This window comes from Sycon ciliatum, chromosome 8 (genome assembly GCF_964019385.1).
Source record: "Sycon ciliatum chromosome 8, ocSycCili1.1, whole genome shotgun sequence".
NCBI classification, from domain to species: Eukaryota; Metazoa; Porifera; class Calcarea; order Leucosolenida; family Sycettidae; genus Sycon; species Sycon ciliatum.
This window is the reverse complement of record NC_088650.1, coordinates 19,383,824-19,408,062: the sequence shown is the minus strand read 5'-3', so window position 1 is coordinate 19,408,062 and position 24,239 is coordinate 19,383,824. Positions and strand designations below refer to the sequence as shown.

The following is a 24,239-nucleotide window of genomic DNA, read 5'->3' as shown; positions in this document are numbered from 1 at the left end:
GGTTGTAAGTCGACCTTTTACGACTTAAAATAGAAGGAGAAAGGGTGGGGGTCGACTTACAACCGGGATTCGACTTATAACCGGGAACTATCAGTATCTTACAAAAAATGACCTGCACTGCATGCACGAGTGCAGCATGTTTACACATTTTGCCAGTTTATTGGCCTTTTTCAAGGATTGGGACGTTACACCCTCCAATAAGGAATGTTTACATGATTTGTTGATGTGTTAGCAGCAGGACGTGGTTAGTAGTGCTTCTTTGGGTGAACACTTTAAAACGCAGAATTGAGACCTCCGGATACGGGGGTCGACCTATAACCTGGGTCGACTTACAACCGGTAAAATACGGTACATACTAATTCTTCCAAGTTGTTTCACATTGTGATCTTGCATTTGAAAGCCCTATTTGAATATGCATTTGATGGCACGGTACGGTAGGGGATCGGTACGGGACAGGTACGATCGAGGGTAATACAACACCGTCTCCCGTACCGTACCGTACCATCAAACACAGCTGGCCACATACAGCTGCCCGCAATATTCAAATAGGGCTTTCAAACGCAAGATAATAACGTGAAGCAACTTGGAAGAATGGGTATGACTGCGAAGTGTATGGGGGAATGCATGTAGGGGGATAGTGCGGGTTCGAATCCCAGGATATGCCTGAAAAAATAGGAGAATTGAAAAATTTATAACATCCTATGCTTTTTTGCCGTCAGATACGGATAGCATAGGGATGTTATAAATTCTTTAAAAAATTCCTTTTTTTTAAGACATAACCTGGGCACAAACAAACAAACAAACAAACAAACACACAAATACCAAATTAAAGCTGTGTGGACCCTGGCTAGCGCCAGACGTTACTGAAGTAACGTCTTCTGCATAGCTACGGGAATAATAATTATTATTATTTAATAGCAAGAGTCCATAACTCCGCCGGCCTGGGGTTATGGACTCTTGCTATGGCTGCACATGCATAATGGTGTGTCGAGGCAACTGTCATGTCAACAGGAACCATGCCCATGGCCATGGCAAAGAAAAGGTCCCCATCATAGGGCTTGAAAGTGATGACGTCAAAAACGGCCAGGGAGTAGTAAGTTGACATCAGATTTCTATTTTGGATCCACTAAGGTGTGACTTTGCTATTGCCTCAGTATGTGGGTGCATAGCAACCCACTCAAGTCGTATGCAGGGGTGACTTTTACTTCGCCACCAGTTGTAACCCCGCCCCCAGTAGCCAAATCAGTCAGTTTCACTGGCTACATCACCTTACTGTGAGTAAGACGGCTTGAAATGTGCTTGGATCCATACAAAAACTGGATCCAAGTGGATCCAGTTTTTGAATTTTTGAAATTGTTGCTATGCTGGGACGTAGCACTTTCAAGCCCTATTGTGATATTTACCCCCCCCCCCCCCCTCAAGTAATACACAGTTTGCTGAGACGGTCAAACCTTCTCACTGTACTGTATCCAAATCCGGGCCGCGATCCAACAGCGGGGAAAACGGGACCGACCCTGTTGACATCTCCACCACTGCGTCTGTAGTACTGAACTGTACTGTAGATCTACTGTCTGGTACTTTTTGCTGCCAACAATGACAAAATAATGCCAAATCAACCGATTTACTGCCAATACTGGTATCTCTTGAACTCTTGCCTCACCGCAGGCTCAGGCTCAGACTGTCAGAGTCAGACTGCACAGATTTGACATGACGTGCGTGGTTACTGTTGCTAACCTAAGTTAGAGTGGCGGGAGCGTCGTGCGTAGCGTTCCCCACGGATTTTGAAATGTGTGAAGTCTTCGAGTTCGACAGCCACAGTTCAACACCTTCACCTGTTCACACCAGCACTCTGTCTGTACTGACTGTATGTAGTCCACAGCTAGCACTTCAACAGCTTCATGACTTTGTCAAGAAGTAAAACTAACTTTTCTGACAAGAAATTTCAGTCTCCCTCACTCTGTCCCAGTGCTGAGCTCAAAGATATTTTATAGAAAGAGCTGCTTGGCTGCATGGCCATGTCGTCGGCCAAAGCACGGCGCACAAGCTCCTCCCTGAGCCAAAGCACTGGCAGAAAGCGCTCCGCTCCCCCTCAGTCGTTGCCTGCGCCCAATGGCGAAGACTCGTCTGTGGCGGTGGCTGTTCGAGTGAGGCCGTTCCTGCCAAGGTGAGTCAACTTCATATTTTTGTCTTGGTTCAACCATTCTGACTTTTATGTCGAAATGGCTGACCGGGCGGGACTTGCCGAGTACTTCAAGTGGTCTGACTGTCATGGTACACTTATCTACTAGTATTTTATCAACAGGTTTATAAGACAAGTCTTGTAGTGATATGGCTTCATGCTTGCGCCTATATTTAAGAGTCCGACACTCGTTTACTTCTCACTTACCCTGCTTACTGACCTGGGGGATAATGTGGTTCAGGTGGCCTGTAGGCCGCAAGGTGCAGCGGTCTGGAACACGTGACAGCACTGACAGAAAATAATATTGCAGTTGTGACAGTGAATAATAGTTGTGACAGTGTTTACCAATACGATTATTAGCAGTATGCGTCATACATGTACTTCAATTTTTATATTAGAGAGGTTCCGGGGTACGATTTTCCGTGCCAAACTCCGTATGGGCGCTACGGATTTTTTCCAGGCGTGTTCTACACGATTTTTCGGCACGGAGAATCCGTGTGGACTGGCTTTCATACGAACCATGTTTCGTATGGAGATTTTGCGTCATCGGGTGCAGAAAGATTTTTCGCGTACAAATTCGGTCCGAGAAACATCAATTTTCCGCGGGAAGTTTTGATTTCGGTACAAATTTTCAAAATAAAAAGGCATAGCGCGGGAATGTGACGTGTTTGCGATCGTAACCTAGGCAATGATGGCAAACACATAAGTTCCGTACTCCGGAACATTTCACTGCTCGAAAACGACGTATAAAAAATCCGTAGCGCCTCTACGGATTTTGGCACGAAAAATCGTACTCCGGAACCTCTCTATTGATTATTTGCCTGGTCTTGTGAGTGATAGTGACGTAGTTTGACTTTTAGAACTGAGCGACTTTGCGTTGTTCCTTTCCCTTCAAGTTCAAGTCTACTAGTACTACATTCATGCACGTCGATTATGATAATATATTTTGGATTTATTCCGAAACCGCAGCCAGTGCAGTTCCGGGTATTCTCATACTCTAGTTGTACTGCAGTACCGTAGAATCCCGTGGATAAGCCCATGCTCGCGCACTTCCTTGATACTTTTCAATAGCACAATTTTGGTGTCGGCGTATAAGCCCATGTTCTCATATAAGTCCACCAAAATGTCCTTGTGAAACAGATAGCCCATGGGCTTATCCACGGAATTCTACGGTAATGTCGGTCGCCGAAGAACTGGGGAGTCGGCCTCCCAGCCTAGACCGTTCTTATTTTCATGTATTACAGTCTATTATGCACGTTGGAGTCACCGTGTATACATTGGTATGCTGTGCTTGGGGGCATTCTAGCCTGGTCGTTCTGCGGCACCCAACAATACTGTACTGCACATCGGGGCTGTTTGCATCAGGGAGTAGTACAATATTGTACTACTCCCTGGTTTGCATGCGCGTCAACTGGCATGGTGTGCATGTACAAAGTACAGTGAAGCCTGTGTAAGCCGACCGCTCGCGGAACCTTGCGAGTGTGGTCTCCGTGTACAGGTGGTCTCCTGATCCAGGGCCACTTGACTGGAGATAACACCCTTTGACCGGCCCTGGTTGTAGTGGTCCTCTGAGGCAGGTGGTCACCTTATCAGAGTGGTGATTTTGACAGGTTTTCAAAGAAAAGGAACCCAATATGTTCTTGAATTTTGCAATGCAACTTGTATACCGTACTTCCGCACATATAAGCGCATGTGCTTATGTCCGGACATAAGCGCACCCCCCAATTATAAGCGCATGGGCTTATATGTGAACAATATTGGTGAAACACCGGGAGCTGAAAATACTGCTAAGCATTGTGATAACACCGTTGTTTAGGACACAGACAAACCTTTATTGCACTTATAAGCACATGGGCTTCTAGCCGAACATGTTCACAAAGCAAAAAATCATTTTTGTAGCAAATTTTCACTTATAAGCCCATGCGCTTATACGTGGGGAAGTACGGTAATAATGAATAACGTAAATTGTATTATGATGTGGTGGTTGCGGTGTCTTGAAATATAAGAACAATAGCTTTCACTGGTCTGAGGGAGAGACACAGTCACATACGGGAAAAGTCTGAAGAAATTGACTGTCACCATCAGGACTCGAACCAGGGACCCTTGCTTTTAGCAATAGCTTTGTAGTGGAATTGTGTTGTCTGCGTCTTGTTGTGTCCAGGGAGGTTGAGTCCAGTCAAACATGTGTGGTTGGCATGCGAGGTCAGGAGGCATGGGTGACATCAGAATCGGGCAATCAGCATCGCTTCGCATTTGACCATTCCTTCTGGTCGTTCGACGACAAGGAGAACACGTTCTCTGACCAACGAGTTGTTTACGAGAAGCTGGCTCGCCCACTTCTCGAGTGTTCTTTTGATGGCTACAATACTTGTTTGTTTGCATATGGGCAGGTAAGCGGATGTCTCTTCTTTGATCTGTGTTCCCTTGTATACAAATGCAGTGTGACGTATTCATCCCTTTTCTATGAATGATTTGCATTGGTAGGATTTCTCAGTCTGGAAATGAATATATTTGTGTAGGATGAGTAGATGAAAAAATTTCATGGGTTCGCGTAAGGGTCGGGTCAAGAACCGCCTTTCTGCTTCCGTGGGACGCCGCCATCCCATGATCAGGCATCAAATGCGGCTCCTACTAAACAGTGGGGAAGGATAGATCAGATCCACCGACCAGAGGCCAAAGGCTGAAACGCCATTTGCCACATCGATGGGTGGATGAGGTACTGAGTAAACCTGGTATTGTCTCCATGTTTTAAATGATTTTACATTCTCTCTTTCTCTTTTCCGTGTTGTGCAGACTGGCTCCGGCAAGTCTTACTGGTAAGGCTTCTTTTTGTTCTTAGATGCTGGATGGCCTTTGCCATTATTTAGGGTGGGGTGGACGGATGTATTCCTTGCTTTCATAGGTCACAAGTTTACGGTGGAAAAGATGCAGAGCAGATTTCTGGTCATTAAAAAATAAGTAATATGAATTTGGCTCGAGCTCCCGAAATTTCCCTCAGCCTCAACATCTTCTCCGTGCAACTTGTCTATATTGTAATACCAGTGAGCGTAGATCAATGTCGTCAAGAAGACGTCTTATTTGCCATCTTCTTTCTTTCCTTTATGTATTTTATTTTTTGACCATATCAGCATGATGGGTGAGAAGGAGGATCGTGGCGTTATTCCCCGGTTTGGCGAGGAGCTCTTCGAGAGAATCATCCAGGATCAGTCCGCCGAAGTATGTATTGCCTGCTCCTCCATTGGCGAATAGATTGTGAATGTGATGGGTGTGCTGCGTGATATTCTAGTAGACAAAATCAGATTTGTGCCAAAATTTAAAACACGTCACAATCTTGCTGATTCACATGCCACCACATAGGGTGCGGGTATGCATACATACCAATGTAAGGAAACGTATTAAAGGGGTCGTCGCGGAAGTTTTTCGTTGTCCTCGATGCAAACATCCCCCCCCCCCCCCCGAAATGAACGCAATTTGCTATGCTGGATGACACAAATCGCAAGCAAGTACGGTGTCGGTCAACTGGTGATTTTGCTCAGCCCCCCCCCCCCCCCCCCCCCCAATGAACAAGGTTTACTTCATGGACGACGAACTTGGATCGAACGTGCCTCGTCAAGAGAGTGAAGAGATGATGTGTGTGCCAGTTGTCAGAAACTATTTTGAGAAAACAAAAGACAAGTCTTCCATATGCGTGGTTCTATGGTGTAATGGTTAGCACTCTGGACTTTGAATCCAGCGATCCGAGTTCAAATCTCGGTAGAACCTTTTTTTTGCCCCGCTTCGATTTCTTCAGGATCTTTACCGGGGTCTAATCCCCCCCCCCCCCACCCGTTCTGAATTGTTTGGACATCTGAACTCAACGATACAACAGCAACAAATATCAGATCAAATTGTAGGGTATTATTAGATACCACAGTTAATTTGGAACTTGTGGCCTGGCACGAGGAAAACATGGATGAAGTGAATGGGATTTTCGGTCTTTGACCACTTGCTGGTGAGCTGATCCACTCACCTCCCACCGCTTTAGGAGCTGCATCTGCGCCTTCATCCTTGAAGGGTGGTGGCGTTCCTACGGATGCGGAAAACTCGGCCTCTAGGCGTGACGCGACCCGTGAATTTTTTTAAAATAGGTACCGGTACATAAGACGTGACCAGTGGTTCAAATGTTGAGAAGCACGACTGACGATCTAGCAAATTTCCTAGTTTGTCCTTCACTCGGAATTGACGATTTGTAGAAGTGTTGTATTAGCTCAATGATGGATTGCGGTACATGTCCATGAAAAGTAGTCGAGTGACATAATACATACATTATATGTGTTGTAACTCGCTTTTCTCTACCTGCGCCCAGTCCCGTGCCATCTCCACACTTGTACAAATGGGACGACGATAACTACATTTAGAAGACTGTTTATTGACACGACGACGAAACACAACTAGACATGACGAACTGAAGACGAACACATCATGAACTCAAGACAAAGACAGCTTTTCATACCACAGCAACACGCGCATGCACCAACATGACGTACACACGACGTACACAAAAATAACGTACTACAACATAACTCCCTCCCAAGAGTAGAATCGTCCTCGATTCAAATAATAAAACAGAGTAAAAAAGAGGAAAAGATCACACAAATCACTCAATCATACCACACCAGTCACACCCAGAAATAAAATACCTCTTCCTGCACTGCAGATTACAAAAACTCTGTCCGCCCACCCAGAACACCAGCCACGATCGCTGTCACACGTGTAGGAACTGATAACCTCAAAAACTCTACTTCACACAACACACCACCTCACGATCACGCAAAAATTCTAAAATGTGAGAGCACAAATCATAGGAATAACAAAAAGAACAAAATCCACTGGCTCTGTGGGGGCCTCTAGTTATCCTCATAGAAGAGCAAATCAAAAAGCGAACAGAACACACGCGCTGTGCGGGCGCCTCTTTACGGTAAATTACCCTCGAGGAGAGCAAATAATAAAGAACAAAATGTTGGGAGAACAGAAAATACACAACTCACATTCTCATCACGTTCACAACAACACACGTACCCTCTAACCAACGAAACTCCTCACGCCGTCTGCCATGTCGTCCGCCATCTCAAAGCGCTGCTCAGCGTCCACATCCTCACACTGCAGCCTTCACCTTCCATCCTTCTTTTTTTCTGTTTCAGTTTTTCTTCTGGGCACAGTTTTACGTCGTGTCCGGGACCACCAGTGACGATGACTGCTAAGAGACGGGAGAGACGAATGATGAAGGACGAGGACGACGGACGAACTTCTTGAAGACGGACAAAACTGTGACGATAGGACGACTGGAGATGACATCGGAAACTGGGAGCGAAGGCCACGCAGGACGAATCCAGAAGTTGAAGTGTACAACAATTTCCATTACCGCTGCCACCAATGTTGTAACTGCCTTTCTCTGCCTGCTCCCAATCCCGTGCCATCTCCACACTTGTACAAATGGGACGACGATAACTACATGTACATTTAGAAGACTGTTTATTGACACGACGACGAAACACAACTAGACATGACGAACTGAAGACGAACACATCATGAACTCAAGACAAAGACAGCTTTTCATACCACAGCAACACGCGCATGCACCAACATGACGTACACACGACGTACACAAAAATAACGTACTACAACATATTCATGGTTGATACTGACATTCAACGACCTCACCTGATTCTTAGCTGCATCACGGCTTGGAATTGTTATGCCCAAACCGACAGCCCTCCAACTTCCGACAACAACTGTGTCTGATTGTGGAAAGGACTCGTATTATTGCATCCATCATCGTATGGCCAGCGACTCGTTTTTGTTCTGAAAGTTCTCAGCGGCACCGTAGTCATGATTGGGGTGGGCTTTTTGTGTCTTCACCGTGAGTGTTTGTTACACACAGGCTCTCTAGCGTAGATGTTTCCCTGTCAATCGAGCACTCATGGCATAGGTTTACTGTCCGAACCAGTTCATCAATAGATCAGCCATCCCTGGTTACGGGGTAGTGGTAGTTTGCACTTTTCCTAGAGCTGTGCTCCACTCGCGTTATCCTTGGCTAGTATTTCATTAGAGAACTCCTCCGATTTTTGTTAATCACCCTGCGTGCTTGTGTGTTTCTCTGTACCTATTCTTCATTGCTGCAGACAACGTACAAGGTGGAGATCAGCTTTTATGAGATCTACAACGAGCGAATCCACGATCTCCTTGCCTCTGCCAAGGGCAGAGCGAAGCCAGTAAGTCCGAGAGTGTTTGATTGGTTGGTTACGGAAAAGAATCGTTTGGAACACCTTGCGGCGTTTTCAGCTTGAGAACAACACACAGACAGTGGAGTCAAACACATCGTGCAAAGTGACCTTGTGATCGTCCGGTTGGGGGAACAAACGGGTCAGGGGAGTCCGGATAGGGAAGTCGTACGCTCTAGTGAAATCTCTCCGATATTTCTTAAAAAAAATTGTCTTGTGCATGAATTACGAATGCGGTTAGCATTTTAAACATTAAACTTTCAGGAAACTTTCAGGAAACTTTGTTTAGCGTGCCTGAACTACTGTGCATCCTTGATCTTGCTGTTCAAGCAGAGTGCGTTTTGTGTGCGAGTGGATTGGCATTGACTGCGCTGTACCCTCTCTCTGATCTGTTCCACCTTCAGCTACGAGTGAGAGAGCACGCTTCGCTGGGCCCGTTTGTTGAAGATTTGTCCAGGTAAGGCGAACGTTATGCACTAGATTTTGGATTCCAAGAATGCCCAGCCAGGAAACAAACGCTAGAGGAGCTGAAGCTAAGAACTCCAAAAGAATGCATCATTGGAAAATTGGAAATGTAATAATGAGCCAATCTGGTGTAACCCAATTTGGGTATTGGGATTCCGATCCTAGTGTAGAGAGGTAACCTATCTTGGAGAGGCGTTCACTGTTGACATTATGTTGTCCTTGGTTCTATGGTGTAATGGTTAGCACTCTGGACTCTGAATCCAGCGATCCGAGTTCAAATCTCGGTAGAACCTGATTTTTTTCTCGGCATTTTTGTTTCCCTTCATGGTCCTAAGTACCCCGCCCCAAACCTGGTACCATTTGCTTTTGTCACCATAAAGTATGAGCGTACAGCACTCATGCCTGCCATGAGTTGCAGCCAGGGAAAGAACCTGGTGATACCACGCGTAAAGTATTGCAAGAGCACCCACCCCGCCTTGACTTTGCAGCCGGGAAAAGGAAAATCGTATGGCAGAGTGCAACTGATGTGTAGGAGGACGTTCAGCCCCAGCTAGATGCCTTCGAATTAAGCCGTGTGTACGCAGGATTTTCTGGCCATACAGAGAAAATAACCTTCATGCTAACCAGTTTGAATCTAGCCATTTCTGGCACAGCCCGCTTGCCTGGACTGCAATGTGTTCACAGCATTCCCTACAATACCCACCTGGCCGGCGAACTCGTCTGCAATCCCAGCTTGTTGGGCTGACCGCAGCAGCGCTGTGTCTTTGCCTTGGGGTATCCATGGTAACCATGGTATTCCTGGCAACGTTGATCACTGGGTTGACAAGCAGCAGTGGGTGCGTTTGATCACTGCTATGAATCGATTCATGAATGGAATTTCGTCGTTCGATATCATGTCGTGAGCCCTGGAATTGGTTCGGAGTCCGTTCACCCTATTCACATGGGGCGATGTGAATAGCCAGGGGCGATTCATGAATCCATAACTCAATATCAATTCGCGGACATAATCGAATGCACTCAGTGATTGTGTCTATTCTCTTGTGTGTTTATACAGTTATGTGGCATCATCAAATGAAGACCTGCAGGTTCGTTTAAACATCACTTGGTTCTGTTTCCGGAGTGCTGCTAGTGTTTGTGTACTACTAGTAGTTGTAAACTTGTCTCATACATTTTTAGCACTTATGCAGCAGTGCAATTGATCAAATGTTGTATCTGGCGTGTTTCTTAATCCCAAAACTGGCAGGCAGTAATTTGAACTGGCCTGTACTTTCACTGCATGGAGCATGAACCATCTGCACTGGGAACGCTTGTTTTGTTGCTTCATGTACAGAATTATTGTTCTGCCTGTACAGTATCTAACTGGTTGTTGTTGTTGTTGTTGTTGTTGTTGTTGTTCTCGTCGTTGTTGTTCTCGTCGTTGTTGTTCTCGTCGTTGTTGTTCTCGTCGTTGTTGTTCTCGTCGTTGTTGTTCTCGTCGTTGTTGTTCTCGTCGTTGTTGTTCTCGTCGTTGTTGTTCTCGTCGTTGTTGTTCTCGTCGTTGTTGTTCTCGTCGTTGTTGTTCTCGTCGTTGTTGTTCTCGTCGTTGTTGTTCTCGTCGTTGTTGTTCTCGTCGTTGTTGTTGTTGTTGTTGTTCTCGTCGTTGTTGTTGTTGTTCTCGTCGTTGTTGTTGTTGTGCAGGGCTGGGTCAGTCTGGGTAACAAGCATCGTGCCACAGCAGCCACTGGCATGAACGACAAGTCCAGCCGCTCACACTCCGTCTTCATGATAGTGCTGACTCAGACCAAGGTATTAACCGGGATTCTTGCTGGCTAGATCCCTGATAGCAGGAGTCCATAACCCCAAGAGTGTGCGACTCTGTACATGGGGATCCGCGTGGCGGAATTCCAACATTACGTCAAAAATGACGTGTACGTTCATTGCGCTTGTACTACTCCCTGGTTCCAAGCACCGCGGAATGCGGAGTTTTGTCCTCTGTGCCTCAGTGGCATGACGTAATGTTGGAATTCCGCCGCGCAGTCGGCCTACAGCAGCCAGACCCCAGTTGCACACTCTTGGGGTTATGGACTCTTGCTGATAGTGATATGTGCACATGTCCTGCATTCGTGTAGGGTTCAGGTCTTGCTAAGCACATCCATTTAGTTTGTTGTACAATCAAATCTTTGTTCACGTCCATTACATGTGCAAGTCCAGCCCGCGTCAGCCTGCCTGCATCCGGGACCTCTTCTATTTGTAGCTCCAGGCCGGCCTGGTTGACTGGTGGGCCTGCCCGCCTGCATCTGGGATCTCGGGGCCCTTGTGCGCTTACATGCTAAACATGTTGACCTGCCCAGCCTAGCTGGATTCCACCCAAGACATCCGAGATCCTGCCCAGCCGGTCCAGCCTGTTTGGCATGTAGACACACAGCGAGTATTCAGTTTGCTTGCATACATGTACATACCCGAGATCTTGGATGCAGTCGGCTAGTCCCACCTGTCAACTGTTTCGGGGTAAACAAGTTAGTTGTTTACGACAGGATTATATCCTCACTTGGCCATTGTAGGCAATCATAAGAACAACGACATCTAAAGGATCCTGCATGAAAGTAGGCAGCTGCGAGATGCGTATCTCGCGCATGCTCTTGCATGGCTATGTAATGCATTACATCATAATACAACATCCCCTTCGTCATAAAGGAGTTTAACAACCTACATAACATACCGTACGTATATGACGGCGTGTTCAAAATATAGAACATAACATCCAACACTAGCTCTATGTACAAGATAACAATCATGAATGGCACACGACGGCGTACTAACAATACAGAGACATAGTATCCAACAATAGCTCTATGTACAATATAACAATGGCACCTCAGCTACTGTGACATAAGCGAACAGGTCCATGAGGCCTCTCTGGCCTTACACATCCAGGATTGACCTGGGTGCGACTGCGCGGCCAGACCGTGTTCGATACAGCTGGGTGGCAGGTTCAGCAGGCTGGCTGACGTCACACGGTGACGGCGGCTGAGACTGGCTAGCGTCGCTCCACGGCGACGGCACGTCACTCGGCGGCTGAGGCTCGCCAATGTCGCTGCGCGTCGACGGCTGAGGGCCTGCGAGACTGGCATCCGGCGGGAAGTGGACCCGCCTCTCTCTGAGGTGGGTACGGTTGCGCCGCACTTCTGTCCCATGGTCAGGCTGCACCATGTATGACCGTGGCCCGTTGACAGACTGGGTTACGATACCAGGTTCCCACAGGTGCGTGGTCGGGCTGCGGATGCCAACGTGCTGACCAGGAACTAGGGGGCGGAGAGACTGCGCTCGCTGGTCATGGTGTACTTTCTGCTGGTCCTGCCGTTCCTCGAGCTTCTGTCGGATGGCCTCGTCCCGAGTGTCGCGCTGGTGTTTGCGAGGCAGGTTGTCCTGTACCTGACGACCGAACAGCATCTCGGCCGGCGACGGTAAGCCCTGGCACACTGGGGTGGCGCGAATGCACAGCAGTGCTAAGTGCGGGTCGGTCCCGCTCTCCCTTGCCTTCTCGAGAGCTCTCTTAGCGATCTTGACTTGCGATTCGATAAACCCGTTACTCTGCGGGTGATGTGGCGACGACGTACTGTGGCGGAATCCATATTCGGCAGCAAACTCCGCGAACAGATGGCTGCTGTATTGCGGCCCATTGTCCGACTTCAGCACGGCTGGGATGCCGTGCTCACCGAAAATCTCCTTGAGGTGCTGGATGATGGCCCTGCTGGTCGCTTGTCCGGCAGGCAGCTTCCGGGTGATGAAGTACTTGGAGTAGTAGTCGGCGGCAATGAGGTGTTCTGACCCGCCGAGGTAGAACAGGTCCGTGCCTAAGGTGTGCCATGCCCTTGGCGGAATATCGGGCTGCACCAGTGGTTCCTTGGCTTGACTGCTCTGGTGGCGCTGGCACGTCGTGCAAGATGAGACAGTTGCTTCGATATCCTTGTTGATGTCCTTCCAGAAGACGGACGTTCTGGCTCGCAGCTTGGTCTTCTCTATGCCTTGGTGGCTGGCGTGCAGCTTGCTGAGGATTTCCCTCCTCATTGGCGGGGGAATCAGGACGCGACTGCTCTTCAGGATGAGACCGTCCTCGGTGCTCATCTCGCCGCGGAAATTCCAGTACGGGAGCAGAATTGCCGGCACCGCGCTCCTCTCTGATGGCCAGCCACTGAAGATCATCTCCTTCAGTGCTGACATCTCGGCGTCTTTAGCCGACTCCTCGCGGATCCTCGTCATCGCTGCATCGCTGAATTGCGGGAACACGGCGTGTACACTGACGTCGAGGTCCTCAATTGGCTCTGTTTCCTCTGGCGACAGTCGGGATAGCGCATCTGCGATCGGAATGTCCTTTCCGGGGCGGTACTTGATGGTCATGTCGTACGGCTGCAGCTTCAGCAGCATGCGCTGTAGACGCGGCGGGGCTGCGCGGAGGTGCTTGAGCTTGATTGACTCCAGCGGCTTGTGGTCGGATTCTACTGTGAATGACTGACCGAATAGGTAGGTGTGGAATCTTTCACATCCGTATACGACGGCTAAGAGCTCACGCTCAATATTGGCGTAGCGAGACTCCGTCTCGGTAAGCTTCTTGCTGGCGAATGCAACAGGCTTGTCGTCCTGCAGCAGAGTGGCGCCGAGACCTTTCATGGAAGCGTCGACTTGTAGTGTCGTTGCCTTGCCTGGGTCAAAGTAACTGAGCGTTACTTCTGTCGAAATGGCGGCCTTGACCTTGTCGAAGGTGCGCTGGTGGCTGTCTGTCCAGGCGAACGGTGTATCTGGCTTGGTCAGCTCACGCAGGTGCGCGGTCAGTGTACTGGCATTCGGTATGAACGGGCTCATGTACGTGACTAGCCCGAGGAACGTCTGGAGCTCGTCCTCGTTCTCGGGGTGCTCCATCTGCTTCAGCGCTGAGACCTTCTTCGGGTCGGGCTGTATTCCGTCAGCGCTGCAGATGATGCCGAAGAACTTGATCTTGTCCTCTTTGATGCGGCATTTGTCTGGGTTCAACTTGAGACCAGATTGTTCGCAGCGAACCATCATCTGGTGCATGTTGAGATCATGGTCCTCGTCTGACGTCCCGTATGTGACGATGTCGTCTGCGATTCCGGTGACGCCTGAGCACCCTTCGAACGTCTGGTCGATCCTTGCTTGGAAGACATCTTGCGACATCTTGAGGCCGAATGGCATGCGAAGGAATCTGTAGCGCCCGAATGGTGTGTTGAAGGTGGTGAGGTAACTGGATTCGTCGTCGAGCTCCACATTCCAGTACCCACATTTGACGTCGACGATCGAGAACACTTTGGCACCTCTCAACTTCGGGGTGATCTCCTCAATGGTGGAGACCACGTGGTGCTCTCGCAGGATGGCGTGATTGAGGTCCTTGGGGTCTAGGCACAGGCGTAGCTTGCCATTGTCTTTGAGGCGGAACACGAGGCTGTTCACCCACGCTGTTGGTTCGCCTTCCTGGATCTTGGTGATGATGCCGTTCTGGATCATGTCCTCCAGCTCCGTCTTGATCTCGTCTCTCAGTGCGATGGCGTGGAGGTGGCGTGGAGGGTGTACAACCGGGACGACGTTGGGGTCCACCGTGATGTGGTACTTGCCTGGGAATTTCCCAATGCCATCGAAGCACTTCGGGTATTGCTTCATCAGGTCGTCCTTGTCTCGGATGCTCGCTGGCTTCTCCTGGACAGCGCAGTTCAGCGTGACTAACTGCAGGGCTGTCGCTGTCGGGAGACCGATGATAGCAGTGCCAGGGCAGTCCGTGATGTAGAAGTCAGCGAGTTGACTCTTGCCATCGTAAGAGCACGGAATAGGACGGGTTCCGCATTGCTTTATCTTGGATCCGCCGTACGCTGTGAGGGTGGTACTTGACGGCTTCACGGACTTCGGCTTTGGGTATCCATTTGGTCCGACGTGCTGGGGGAACATTTGGCAGAACACTCTCAGCGGCAATATATTGCCCTGAGCGCCCGTATCCACCTTGGCTCTCAAGGTGGCCGGTCTGTTGGTGTTGTCCAGGCTGACATTGAGGGTCGCGAACACCTCTCGCTCTAGTGGCGGTTGGTGACGCTCGACGCTGTCGATGATGACGGCGTCGAAATGCAGTGCGTCGAAGCGTCTCCGTGGGCTGGGGCTCCTCTGGCGCCAGCGTCCGCGTTGCTGGCCCCTTCCATGTGCCTCGTGTCTCCCCTGCGAACGGCATACGTTTGCCCAGTGATTCGCCTTCCCGCATTTGTTGCAGGTGGAGCCGTGCGCTGGTCACTTGCTTGGGTGGTGGGTTCGTCCACATTTGCCGCAGTCTGCGTGTCCCACAGATTTGGAAATGGCGTGAACCGTTTCAGGTAGACGGCTGCTGCTGGTGGCGGTGGACAGCTGCTCCATGTGGCGCTGTGTTGCTTCATAAGTACGGGCCTTGTCAAGCGCTTCGTCCAGAGTCAAATCACTACCACCCTCCAGCAGGCGTTCTTGCACTTTCGAGTGCTTCGTCCCCACGATTAGCTGTTCTATCAGGCGATCGTTTGTCTCCTGAGCGTCCCTGAACTTGCACTTGGACGTCTTCTTCTTACACCTCGCAAAGAAATCATCTACAGACTCCTCGGGTTGCTGGCGGTATTTCTGAAGCTCAAACCGAGCCAGTCGTGCATTTACCCGTGGCTGCAAATGCTTATTAAATTTCTTGAAGACGGCAGCTACTTTGGATTTGTCGCTTGCATTATCCCACTCGAAACTATTGAAAGCATCAACACCAGTTCTCCCGATCCATAGCATGACATAGGCGACCTTTTCCTTGTCGGACTTGTCGGAAAAGGGCCCTTGGAAAACTAGAAGGCAGTATTGTTGGAACCGCTCGAATTCGTCAGGTAAATCTGCGGCTTGCCAATCCATCGACGGCGGGGTAAATCCGGCTGCTTCTGCCATTTTACCTCTTGCGCCGGTGTCGCTACTGCGGCAATTCTAGGGCGTTTATTTAGTTTACTTCTGACACCATGTTTCGGGGTAAACAAGTTAGTTGTTTACGACAGGATTATATCCTCACTTGGCCATTGTAGGCAATCATAAGAACAACGACATCTAAAGGATCCTGCATGAAAGTAGGCAGCTGCGAGATGCGTATCTCGCGCATGCTCTTGCATGGCTATGTAATGCATTACATCATAATACAACATCAACCAGCCTCACTGCTCTGACCGCCCAAACACTGTATACATGACATTGTTGCTGGCCATTACAGAGAGCAATGGTGCGAAGGCGTCATTGGATTTTCCAACAGTGCTACAGCTGCTGACATTATAGGTATTTCATGACGAATGTACTTGGTGACTTGGTCGGAAACCAGAATGATTAATTGATTATGTTGGCTGAGCTATGTCTGATTGATAATGTTTTTGGTATTTCATCTGTTGTGCTGTAGACGCAGGACGAGCAAGAGCTATGCCGGACAAGCCGAATCAACCTGGTCGACCTGGCGGGCAGTGAGCGGACTGGCAAATCGGGTACCACAGGGGACAGACTGAAGGTAAGGTAGCTGGTAGAGAAGAGCCTCTCTACAGACTACTGCATACATTACAGCTCTTGTCCTACTTACTGGTGTCCTAGACAATGAGGTGGTAATCTGATAAAGGAAGCGTATTAGTGTGTGCAATGTGTGCATCGTGTTGGATAAAAAAATGTCCGCAAAGCGGAGAGAATGTGTACGTGTGCGCGCGCGCGCGTGTGTGTGTGTGTGTGTGTGTGTGCTGCAATAGTGTGTTCAGCCTGGTTTGCGAGTCAGAAGTCCAGTCATGGTTTCTTTCTTCCCTCTTTTGTAACTCTTCACTCGTTACATGTATACGGGTGATGGTGAGTTTGACCCACAGGATCTCTGTCTCTCGCCTGGCAATCAAGTCCTGCTGCTTAGTGCACTTCTTCTGCCTGGACACTGTGCAGCTGTTGCTGCTACTCGGGGCTGGATGGCATGTTGAAGCTAGTGCGCTGAAGAGTTTTTGTGTGGCCTGTTCTCGTTTAGAGAGCACACTAGTGGAAGGCACTCTTTGTCTAGCCTGCAATTCTAACGTACCTGTTGTCGTCTTCATCCACTGTCACAATGTGACCTGTTGCTTGTAGGAAGGTGCTAGCATCAATAAATCTCTGCACACGCTGGGTATGGTGATCTCTGCGCTGTGCGAGCGCTCGACAAACATCAAGAAACGGGTGTTCATCCCGTACCGTGACTCTTCTCTCACATGGTAAGGATGACGATGATGAGTATGCGTTGCTGTGGTAACTTACTAGTGCTCACGGGACTAACTTGCTATGCTGCATAGTGTCATGAGATTGCAGTGAATGGCTGTGGTGGAGGGAGGGAAGGTAATATTCTAAAATATAATAAAAGTGTTGGTGTAATTGAGTGTAAGCATTTGTGAGCACGTTGTGTGTGTGTGTGTGTGTGTGTGTGTGTGTGTGTGTGTGCGTGCGTGCGTGTGTGTGTGTGTGCATGCTCCTTTTCTGTACTACATGCTAGGCTGCTGAAGGAAAGTCTGGGTGGCAATTCGAAGACGGCCATGATAGCCACGGTCAGTCCAGCAATGTCTAACTACGAGGAGTCTCTAAGTACACTCCGTTATGCCGACCAAGCCAGGTCCATTGTCAACGTGGCTCGCGTTAACGAGGATGCCACCAGCAAGCTGATCCGGGAGCTGCGTGAGGAGATCGAACGTCTTCGTCTGCAGTTCAAGAGTGCCACGCTCGACGCCAGCAGCCTGGAGGAGGTGCAGCGGCTGCGTGAGCAGTTGAAAATGTCCGAGAAGATCATGTCAGATCACACCAGGTTAGCGGGGATGTTGCATTGGGACCTGATTTGAGTGTCCTGACTCCTGATGTTTACACGCTTGTCTTTTGTTTGAACAAAGGCACATATTCTGTCTGTTTATATTTTGAACCCAACCTACAAGATCATTCTCCTCTGGCCAAAAAGCGTGTTGTGTTTAGAATGGCGTTGGTTGTGTTGGCCTGGTCTATCCTAGTTGTTCAATGTTGTTAGGTAACTTGCACTACATCGTAGTATGATCACACTGGCATAGGCTCAGTATCAGCTGCACACAGCATACAGACTGCTGCCCACTGCTGGAGTAATCTCATGAAACCCTTAGCCAGTAACTTTCTCGCTCTATGCCTGTACCTACCGTATTTTCCAGAGTATATGTGCCACACTTTTTTTTAAACGCTCAGAATTCACACCCAAAAAAAACTCAGTGCGGCTTACACTACAATGGTCAAATGAACCGTGAGATACAGGGTAGATGTCTGTATTTCGGAACGCAAAGTCTGGCTGCGGCTTATGCCTGGGAAAATCCGGTAGGTGTAATGTTCTTTCCTCGTCGTTTGGTTTGTTTGTCCGGGTATGCGCAACATGATCGTCTATATGATTGCTTGCCGTTTTTAGTACATTGGTGCGGTGTGTGAATTTGCAATTCACCCTTGATTGCCTGTATGCATGCTTTGTGCAGGTCGTTTCAGGAACAGCTAGTGGAGGCGGAAGCGCGCAAGGAAGAAGAAGCTGCCAAACTGAAGGTACTGTTGCGACGATTGTGCTGATTGGTATTAATGCAGACCTCAGGAGTTCAGCCTCTGCACAGCTAAATTTTAGCTATGCAGTGGCTGAACTCGTGAGGTCTGCATTCTCCACTAGGGTGTACAGACATAGTGATGGCCAACGTGTGCGAAGGCTAGCTTGTGTGTTTGTGAACATTCTAGTCCTGTTGACGCGATCTCGCAAATTTTATTTATTAGCTGCTGAACTGATACACGGCTGTTACGAGGAGGTCACTGGGCAAGATGCGGCGACCTGTAGCAACGCCCCTGGAAACGGAGGTCACACGGAAAGCGTGGGTACGCTCATCGCATTTTTCAAATTTTCATAATCATTTCCCCAGAAAGAAAAGCCGTTCTGTCACTTGAAATACTTTTATGGATTTCGTCTCCAGTCTCTTGCTCGTCAAAAATGTTGGAGGCAGCTGTACTCCGTGAAGTGCAACGGATAACGCTAAGTAGCAGATCAAGGAGATGTGCTTTGCTCATGCCAGGACTCTTTCGCAAAATGACGACCTGCGCCTCGTATCGGTGGAGAACTTTTTTTTCAAGCGTACTCAATCTCTGGACAGCTAGCTGTTTCGACGTTGTTAAGTCTCGTCAGCAGAGCTCAGAGTGTGTGGCCGAACAGATCAACAAGAATTAGAGTGTCTGACCAAGAAGACCGCATGTTGAGATGACGCACTAAATACCCGCTCCTTGAGAGTGGAGCACGGCACGGCAAATTGACACTGTACCCTAATTTTCTCGACATGCACTGCATGCAAGCGTAACGACAGTCATTCGGAGTCTGATTCTGGGCTGGCGGTGCTGTGGACGGAGAGCCAAGTTCTTTGGCAGAGTGCTGAGGCGGTGTTGCTCAGCAGAGCTTTTGAGGCTCGCAAGGGTTGATGGGATTGCTGAGAATTTGTTCTCAAAGAGGTTCTTTATTTATTTGTGGATGCTCTCCATACCTTGCTCATTCAACAATCCCAATCCCATGCTGAAGTGCTGTATGCAAGGCAGGACATGGCATTCGAGAAGGTGAAGTTTGGGAGTGACATTACTCGGCCTAGACATTACCTAACTTCCGTGCCACAACCTCAGCTCTGCAGGTGGCCATGAAGGTGTGGATGGCATCACCCAGAACCTGCCTTGTCTCTGTTGTAAAAAATCAGCTTTCCGCTGAACAGCTTGCAACATGCTGCATACTCTGCGAAGAGCCTCGAGTATCGATCTTTCAAGGAGTTGCCTCAGCAAGCAGCTGAACGTCGGCGATGTCGGCAGGCGTGTGGCTCTGCACGAATGTAAAAGGAACAGAAGTGAGGGCATCCGGTTTTAACGCACGGCGTATGTGGTTGCCGACGAATGCTCCGGAGTGATACGCTTGTCGCTTTGTTTGGTACTTTTGCAGTACTGATTCCAAGGCAGTTATGCATGGGCCAGCTGCTTTTTGATCTTTTGCTGTTAATTTCCCATGCTCTTTTCAAGCCACAACATATCTCCCATTGATCTAAATCGAGTTCCTTTTGCTTCTCCTTCCGTAGGAAGTGCAGATTTGAAGCCACAGTCTGCAAGCCAGCAGCCACTACTTCCTGCTGCTGCATGTGCAGCATCACAAACTGCAGCTGACTAAGAATGCTTGGTGCTTCTGACTTGGTCCTCACACAACACAATACTTTTTAGCACAGACTCGTGGCTTTCGCATGAGCTCTCACAAGGTGCTGAGTTCCACGCCTAGTACTACACAACTTTTCACCGGCTGACCTGCATACCGGCTGTAACCAGGCGGGGAGATGTCCTATCTAGGACATCGCACTCTGAATGAGTCTGATTGGTTACCTGTCCCAGAGTTGTCATGGGAGCGTCGGTCGCGCACACGCGATGAAAAGAAGTGCTGCGTGAGCATTTCTGAATGTATGTGGAGGATGCACGATCGTAATGGCGATGGATTTCTTTCCGAATTGGTCAAGTTTGAGGGAATAGGCGGAGAATATCAGACATCAGCGGGGATTGAGGTAGTGTATATTCGATTCGCCATCGAATACCCGACCGAATGGCCGTTTTCGTTTGGGGATTTCATGTGGGGTTTGTCGTAGCCACGCGGCGCTTCTTTGGAAACGATTGGTTCTAATTTTGAATGTTTTGCCTTTGGAATGTTTCTTCACGCCCCGTGCGTTCATTTCGCCCCAAACCTGGCCATGCAGAGGAGGAAGACGAGGCAGCAGACGCTAGGCCCGTAAATTACTGCCTGGAAGATATTATTTGGCCAAAGCTTGCTGTTGGCGTTTTTGATTTCTTGGATACGACAGCTCTTGGCTAAAACTGGACCTTGGATGGTCTTTCTTGGATATCAACCCAGGACGTGGTGGTCATGGACGTATCGCCATCGCTTTCAGCCAGATCCTTCTGCTGCCTGAAACCAATGGCGAAAGTAAAACCTTTATCGCAGCAGCAGCTACTGCTCTGCTGAAAGTGCGAACGCAAATTGCTTCGCCAATCCTCTTGTGTAATTGCAATTTTCAATGCGACCAAAACGATTCGCTTGCCAGTTCCTTTGTCCAGGCGTACTCCACAACGGAGAAAATAAAATTCGTGAAGGCAAGAGGCAAGATACGAATCTCGACTCGCTTGAGGCAAGCCGCCAGGAGAACGACAATTAATTTATATTACTTTTGAGACGAAAGGCCTTCGTTGCGTTTGTTTTGAGAAATTGAGTGCGACATGTTCATCTTCCTCGGACGCGACACAAAGTTTTGAGTCACGTGTCACGATTACTATGGGAACAGCATAGTATGTCTGGGGCATGCTGGGTTCCGTGATGTCCTATCTAGGACATCACCAGGACTGGTAGCGTTTCTTGGTGTTTTTCCATTTCCAATCCACTCAATAAATAACAATTTCCGCTAAACGTTGCTAGAGATTTGGCCCCAGCCGGGCCAACAAGGAATCAGCGGTGCCCCAGCAGCAGCACAAAACAGCCACACAAATACGCTTCTCCTCGCCAGAACTACTCTTGACGTGACGAAAACTCGTTGAGCACCTCAAGGAGGCAACAAACTTCGGTGACTAGAACGATTGAACCGCAACAAGTGCAGCAAAAAATTTCCAACAAGAATGGCTTTTCTCAGCAAATTGCAAAGGAAAGCTCAAATTCACAACTTTTTTTCTTTGGCGAAGCATAGTCAGGATGTTGCGCAACTGTAGCAGCTTGACGCAGTGATCAAAAGTGGTGCTTTGGGGACAGTAGAGATTTCGTTCAAAATTCACCTCCTTGAGAACAATTTTTCGCCGTTAAAAAAAGGGGAAAGTCCCGTAAAGCAGCATCTCCAGTACAAAAACCAAGTGGCTGGTTTTGTACGGTCGTAACAGCCGTGTGATGGAAGATAGTGTTCTCATACTGTTAGGTAGCATGCACGAGGATTTTTTGAAATTGGGCCCAAATAGCGCATATTTTATTGCATCAGAAAAAATCTCAAAAAAAAGAAAAAAAGAAATGGGAAAAGCGGAAAAGCGCGAGCTCCGGTGTGGGACGTCGCTACCACTAATTCGTACAGAAATCTCAAGTTCGAATTATTGGCGAGGCTTTGGCCGCATTGCCCCAGAGATATTCAATTGTTGCTGTTGTGTTGCGTCTGTACCAGAAACATGGTGTGTCGTTCAAGGTTGACAACCGTTTGCCGAATCTTGTCAATCTGAATGAAGATCCTCAGTTGTCGGAGATGTTGCTCTACGTGATCAAACAAGGTGAGGGAAGGAGTGTTAGAGACATTGGAGATAGGGGAGTGAATGGGTGGGTTGGGGATGGGATGGGATGCATTAAAAAAAATACATACGTTCTTTGTACATGTACCGTGATTGCCTGACAGTGCAGTTTGTAGGTTCATTTTGCAATCTGATTTTGACTCCAGGTGATGTACTTTGGGCTTTGCTGGTATATGCTATTGGGAAGATTTATTATTATTCAGATTTCACAAGAATGGGAACAGCTTATCCTAACTATTGTATTCGCTGTGTTGGTTTGCAACAATGCGTGTTCTAGCGCAAATAAGCACCTTCGCCATCGCGAAACATTTCAATAATCTACATAGAATGTGACATCGATTTGTTGCCCATCTGCACCTCTTCCATGCAGTAAAATTAATTGATTTCAATTAATTTCGTAATTAATTTAGTTTTGAGCACACCACTGTGTTCTGTGATGAGTAGAGAGTCTCTCACTGAGTTCTTCTGCTCTTCTGTCTCTGCCATTACTGCATTAGGTCGGACAACCGTCGGCCAAGAGAACAGCGGCGGTGCGCATGACATTCATCTTGCTGGAGCACTTGTGGCCGAGAATCACTGGTGAGTAAGCAGGGTTCTAGCCAAAGGAGCCCCACCACCCCCCACCCCTCTCCTACTCTGATTGAACGTCCTCCTGTGAAAAAGTGCCCCCCTCCCTACTCATTTGTTGGATACGGCGCCGAGAACCGGTACCGGATCGCCAGTGACACTCACTTATAGAGCTGGAACAAGGGGACATGTCCAGGTTGAGGGCTGGCACTACGTGGGCAGCTATGAACGATTGTGTTTAGCAGCTATCGATAGCAGCACCGTACTCATGTGTTGTCTCACCAGACACCACGTCAAAGATAATGTGCGGCAGAGGCGAAACTGCGTCAGGTGCAGGGGAAGTAGTTAGCGGCCAGACAGCCAGTCGGCGTTGGCTTGTCAGAGCCCTTTTTCACCGCGGAGGCAGACACATTCTGTGGACAGTTCGGTTGTATATGGCCAAACTCGTGGCACTTGAAACACTTCGGGAGAGAGCATCGGGTGCCGGGTGCTTTATTGTGATGAATTTAAATCAGGTCGGCAGATAGCGGACGGTGGTAGGCAAGCTACGCCAAGAATCCAGTTCCCATGTCTTCCTTTCTTCGTTTGATAGCTGGCTTCCTGTCGCGAATTGCGTATGCTTCGCGGATCCGGAGCCTCAGTTCATCCCTCTCTGTGACCTGGACAATTCCGTACCCAATCTTTGGAGTGGTGCCCGGGTGTTCTCTAGCATAGTGCACACCGAATGCAGACTTCTTGTCTTTAGACTTTGCAGCATTCGTATGTTCTTGAGCCCGGGTGTGCATTTGCCTCCCAGTCGAGCCGACGTATCTATCGCGACAGAGGTTGCGCGTAGCTTCATAGACCGCAAAACTGCGAGTACATTTCTTCTTGGCCATGGGGCACTCACGCATTCTGCATTTCCCCGGTTCTCCTTTTTTCTTTGTAAGTTCTTGGATGGTTGGCGGTCGAGGCATGTGTGTACATCATATACAGCAGCACACCTGGCAACTAGGTTACGTCCAAATGGGTCGCCGACCAAGACGCAGTAACACTTTGGGCAGGTGGATGACACGATAACTGCGCAGTGTTAATCCTGACTAGCAATACTGTGATCATGTATGCTGTATACTCGTGAATTTAGGGTGGACTTAGACACACGCACACACACACACACACACACACACACACACACACACACACACACACACACACACACACACACACACACACACACACATACACACACACACACACACACACACACACACACGCACAAATACGCACAGCACATTTGTTGAGAAGAATAGCACTCACATGCTAGTTTTCGCCGTCTGAGACCCCTTATGCAGAGTTGCACACTCTTGGGAGCTTATAATACAGTCAGACCTCGCATAACGGCACACATCCGTTTTCCACAAAAATATCCGGATAGGCGAGGGAACCGGATAATCGAACACACATACTGTATGTAA

At 48.6% G+C, this 24,239-nt stretch overlaps 1 protein-coding gene and 2 non-coding genes across 3 annotated transcripts in view; all 3 read left to right on the top strand.

Moving 5' to 3' along the window:
• The first annotated feature begins 1,874 nt into the window (after positions 1-1,874).
• Positions 1,875-24,239, top strand: part of LOC135822232 (kinesin-like protein KIF14) — a 45,670-nt gene continuing 23,305 nt past the window's right edge. Inside the window, exons 1-14 of the mRNA XM_065334954.1 lie at positions 1,875-2,164; positions 4,341-4,569; positions 4,973-4,995; positions 5,308-5,395; positions 8,341-8,430; positions 8,844-8,896; positions 9,959-9,989; positions 10,582-10,689; positions 16,319-16,423; positions 17,011-17,132; positions 17,408-17,713; positions 18,393-18,456; positions 22,098-22,200; positions 22,716-22,797. Coding sequence (XP_065191026.1) covers positions 2,010-2,164; positions 4,341-4,569; positions 4,973-4,995; positions 5,308-5,395; positions 8,341-8,430; positions 8,844-8,896; positions 9,959-9,989; positions 10,582-10,689; positions 16,319-16,423; positions 17,011-17,132; positions 17,408-17,713; positions 18,393-18,456; positions 22,098-22,200; positions 22,716-22,797 — 1,559 coding nt within the window. The 5' untranslated portion in view covers positions 1,875-2,009. The remainder of the gene's footprint in view (positions 2,165-4,340; positions 4,570-4,972; positions 4,996-5,307; positions 5,396-8,340; positions 8,431-8,843; positions 8,897-9,958; positions 9,990-10,581; positions 10,690-16,318; positions 16,424-17,010; positions 17,133-17,407; positions 17,714-18,392; positions 18,457-22,097; positions 22,201-22,715; positions 22,798-24,239) is intronic.
• On the top strand, positions 5,870-5,941 carry Trnaq-uug (transfer RNA glutamine (anticodon UUG)). The gene has a single exon. It is a non-coding gene; the product is annotated as a tRNA-Gln (tRNA).
• On the top strand, positions 9,126-9,197 carry Trnaq-cug (transfer RNA glutamine (anticodon CUG)). Its single transcript has one exon. It is a non-coding gene; the product is annotated as a tRNA-Gln (tRNA).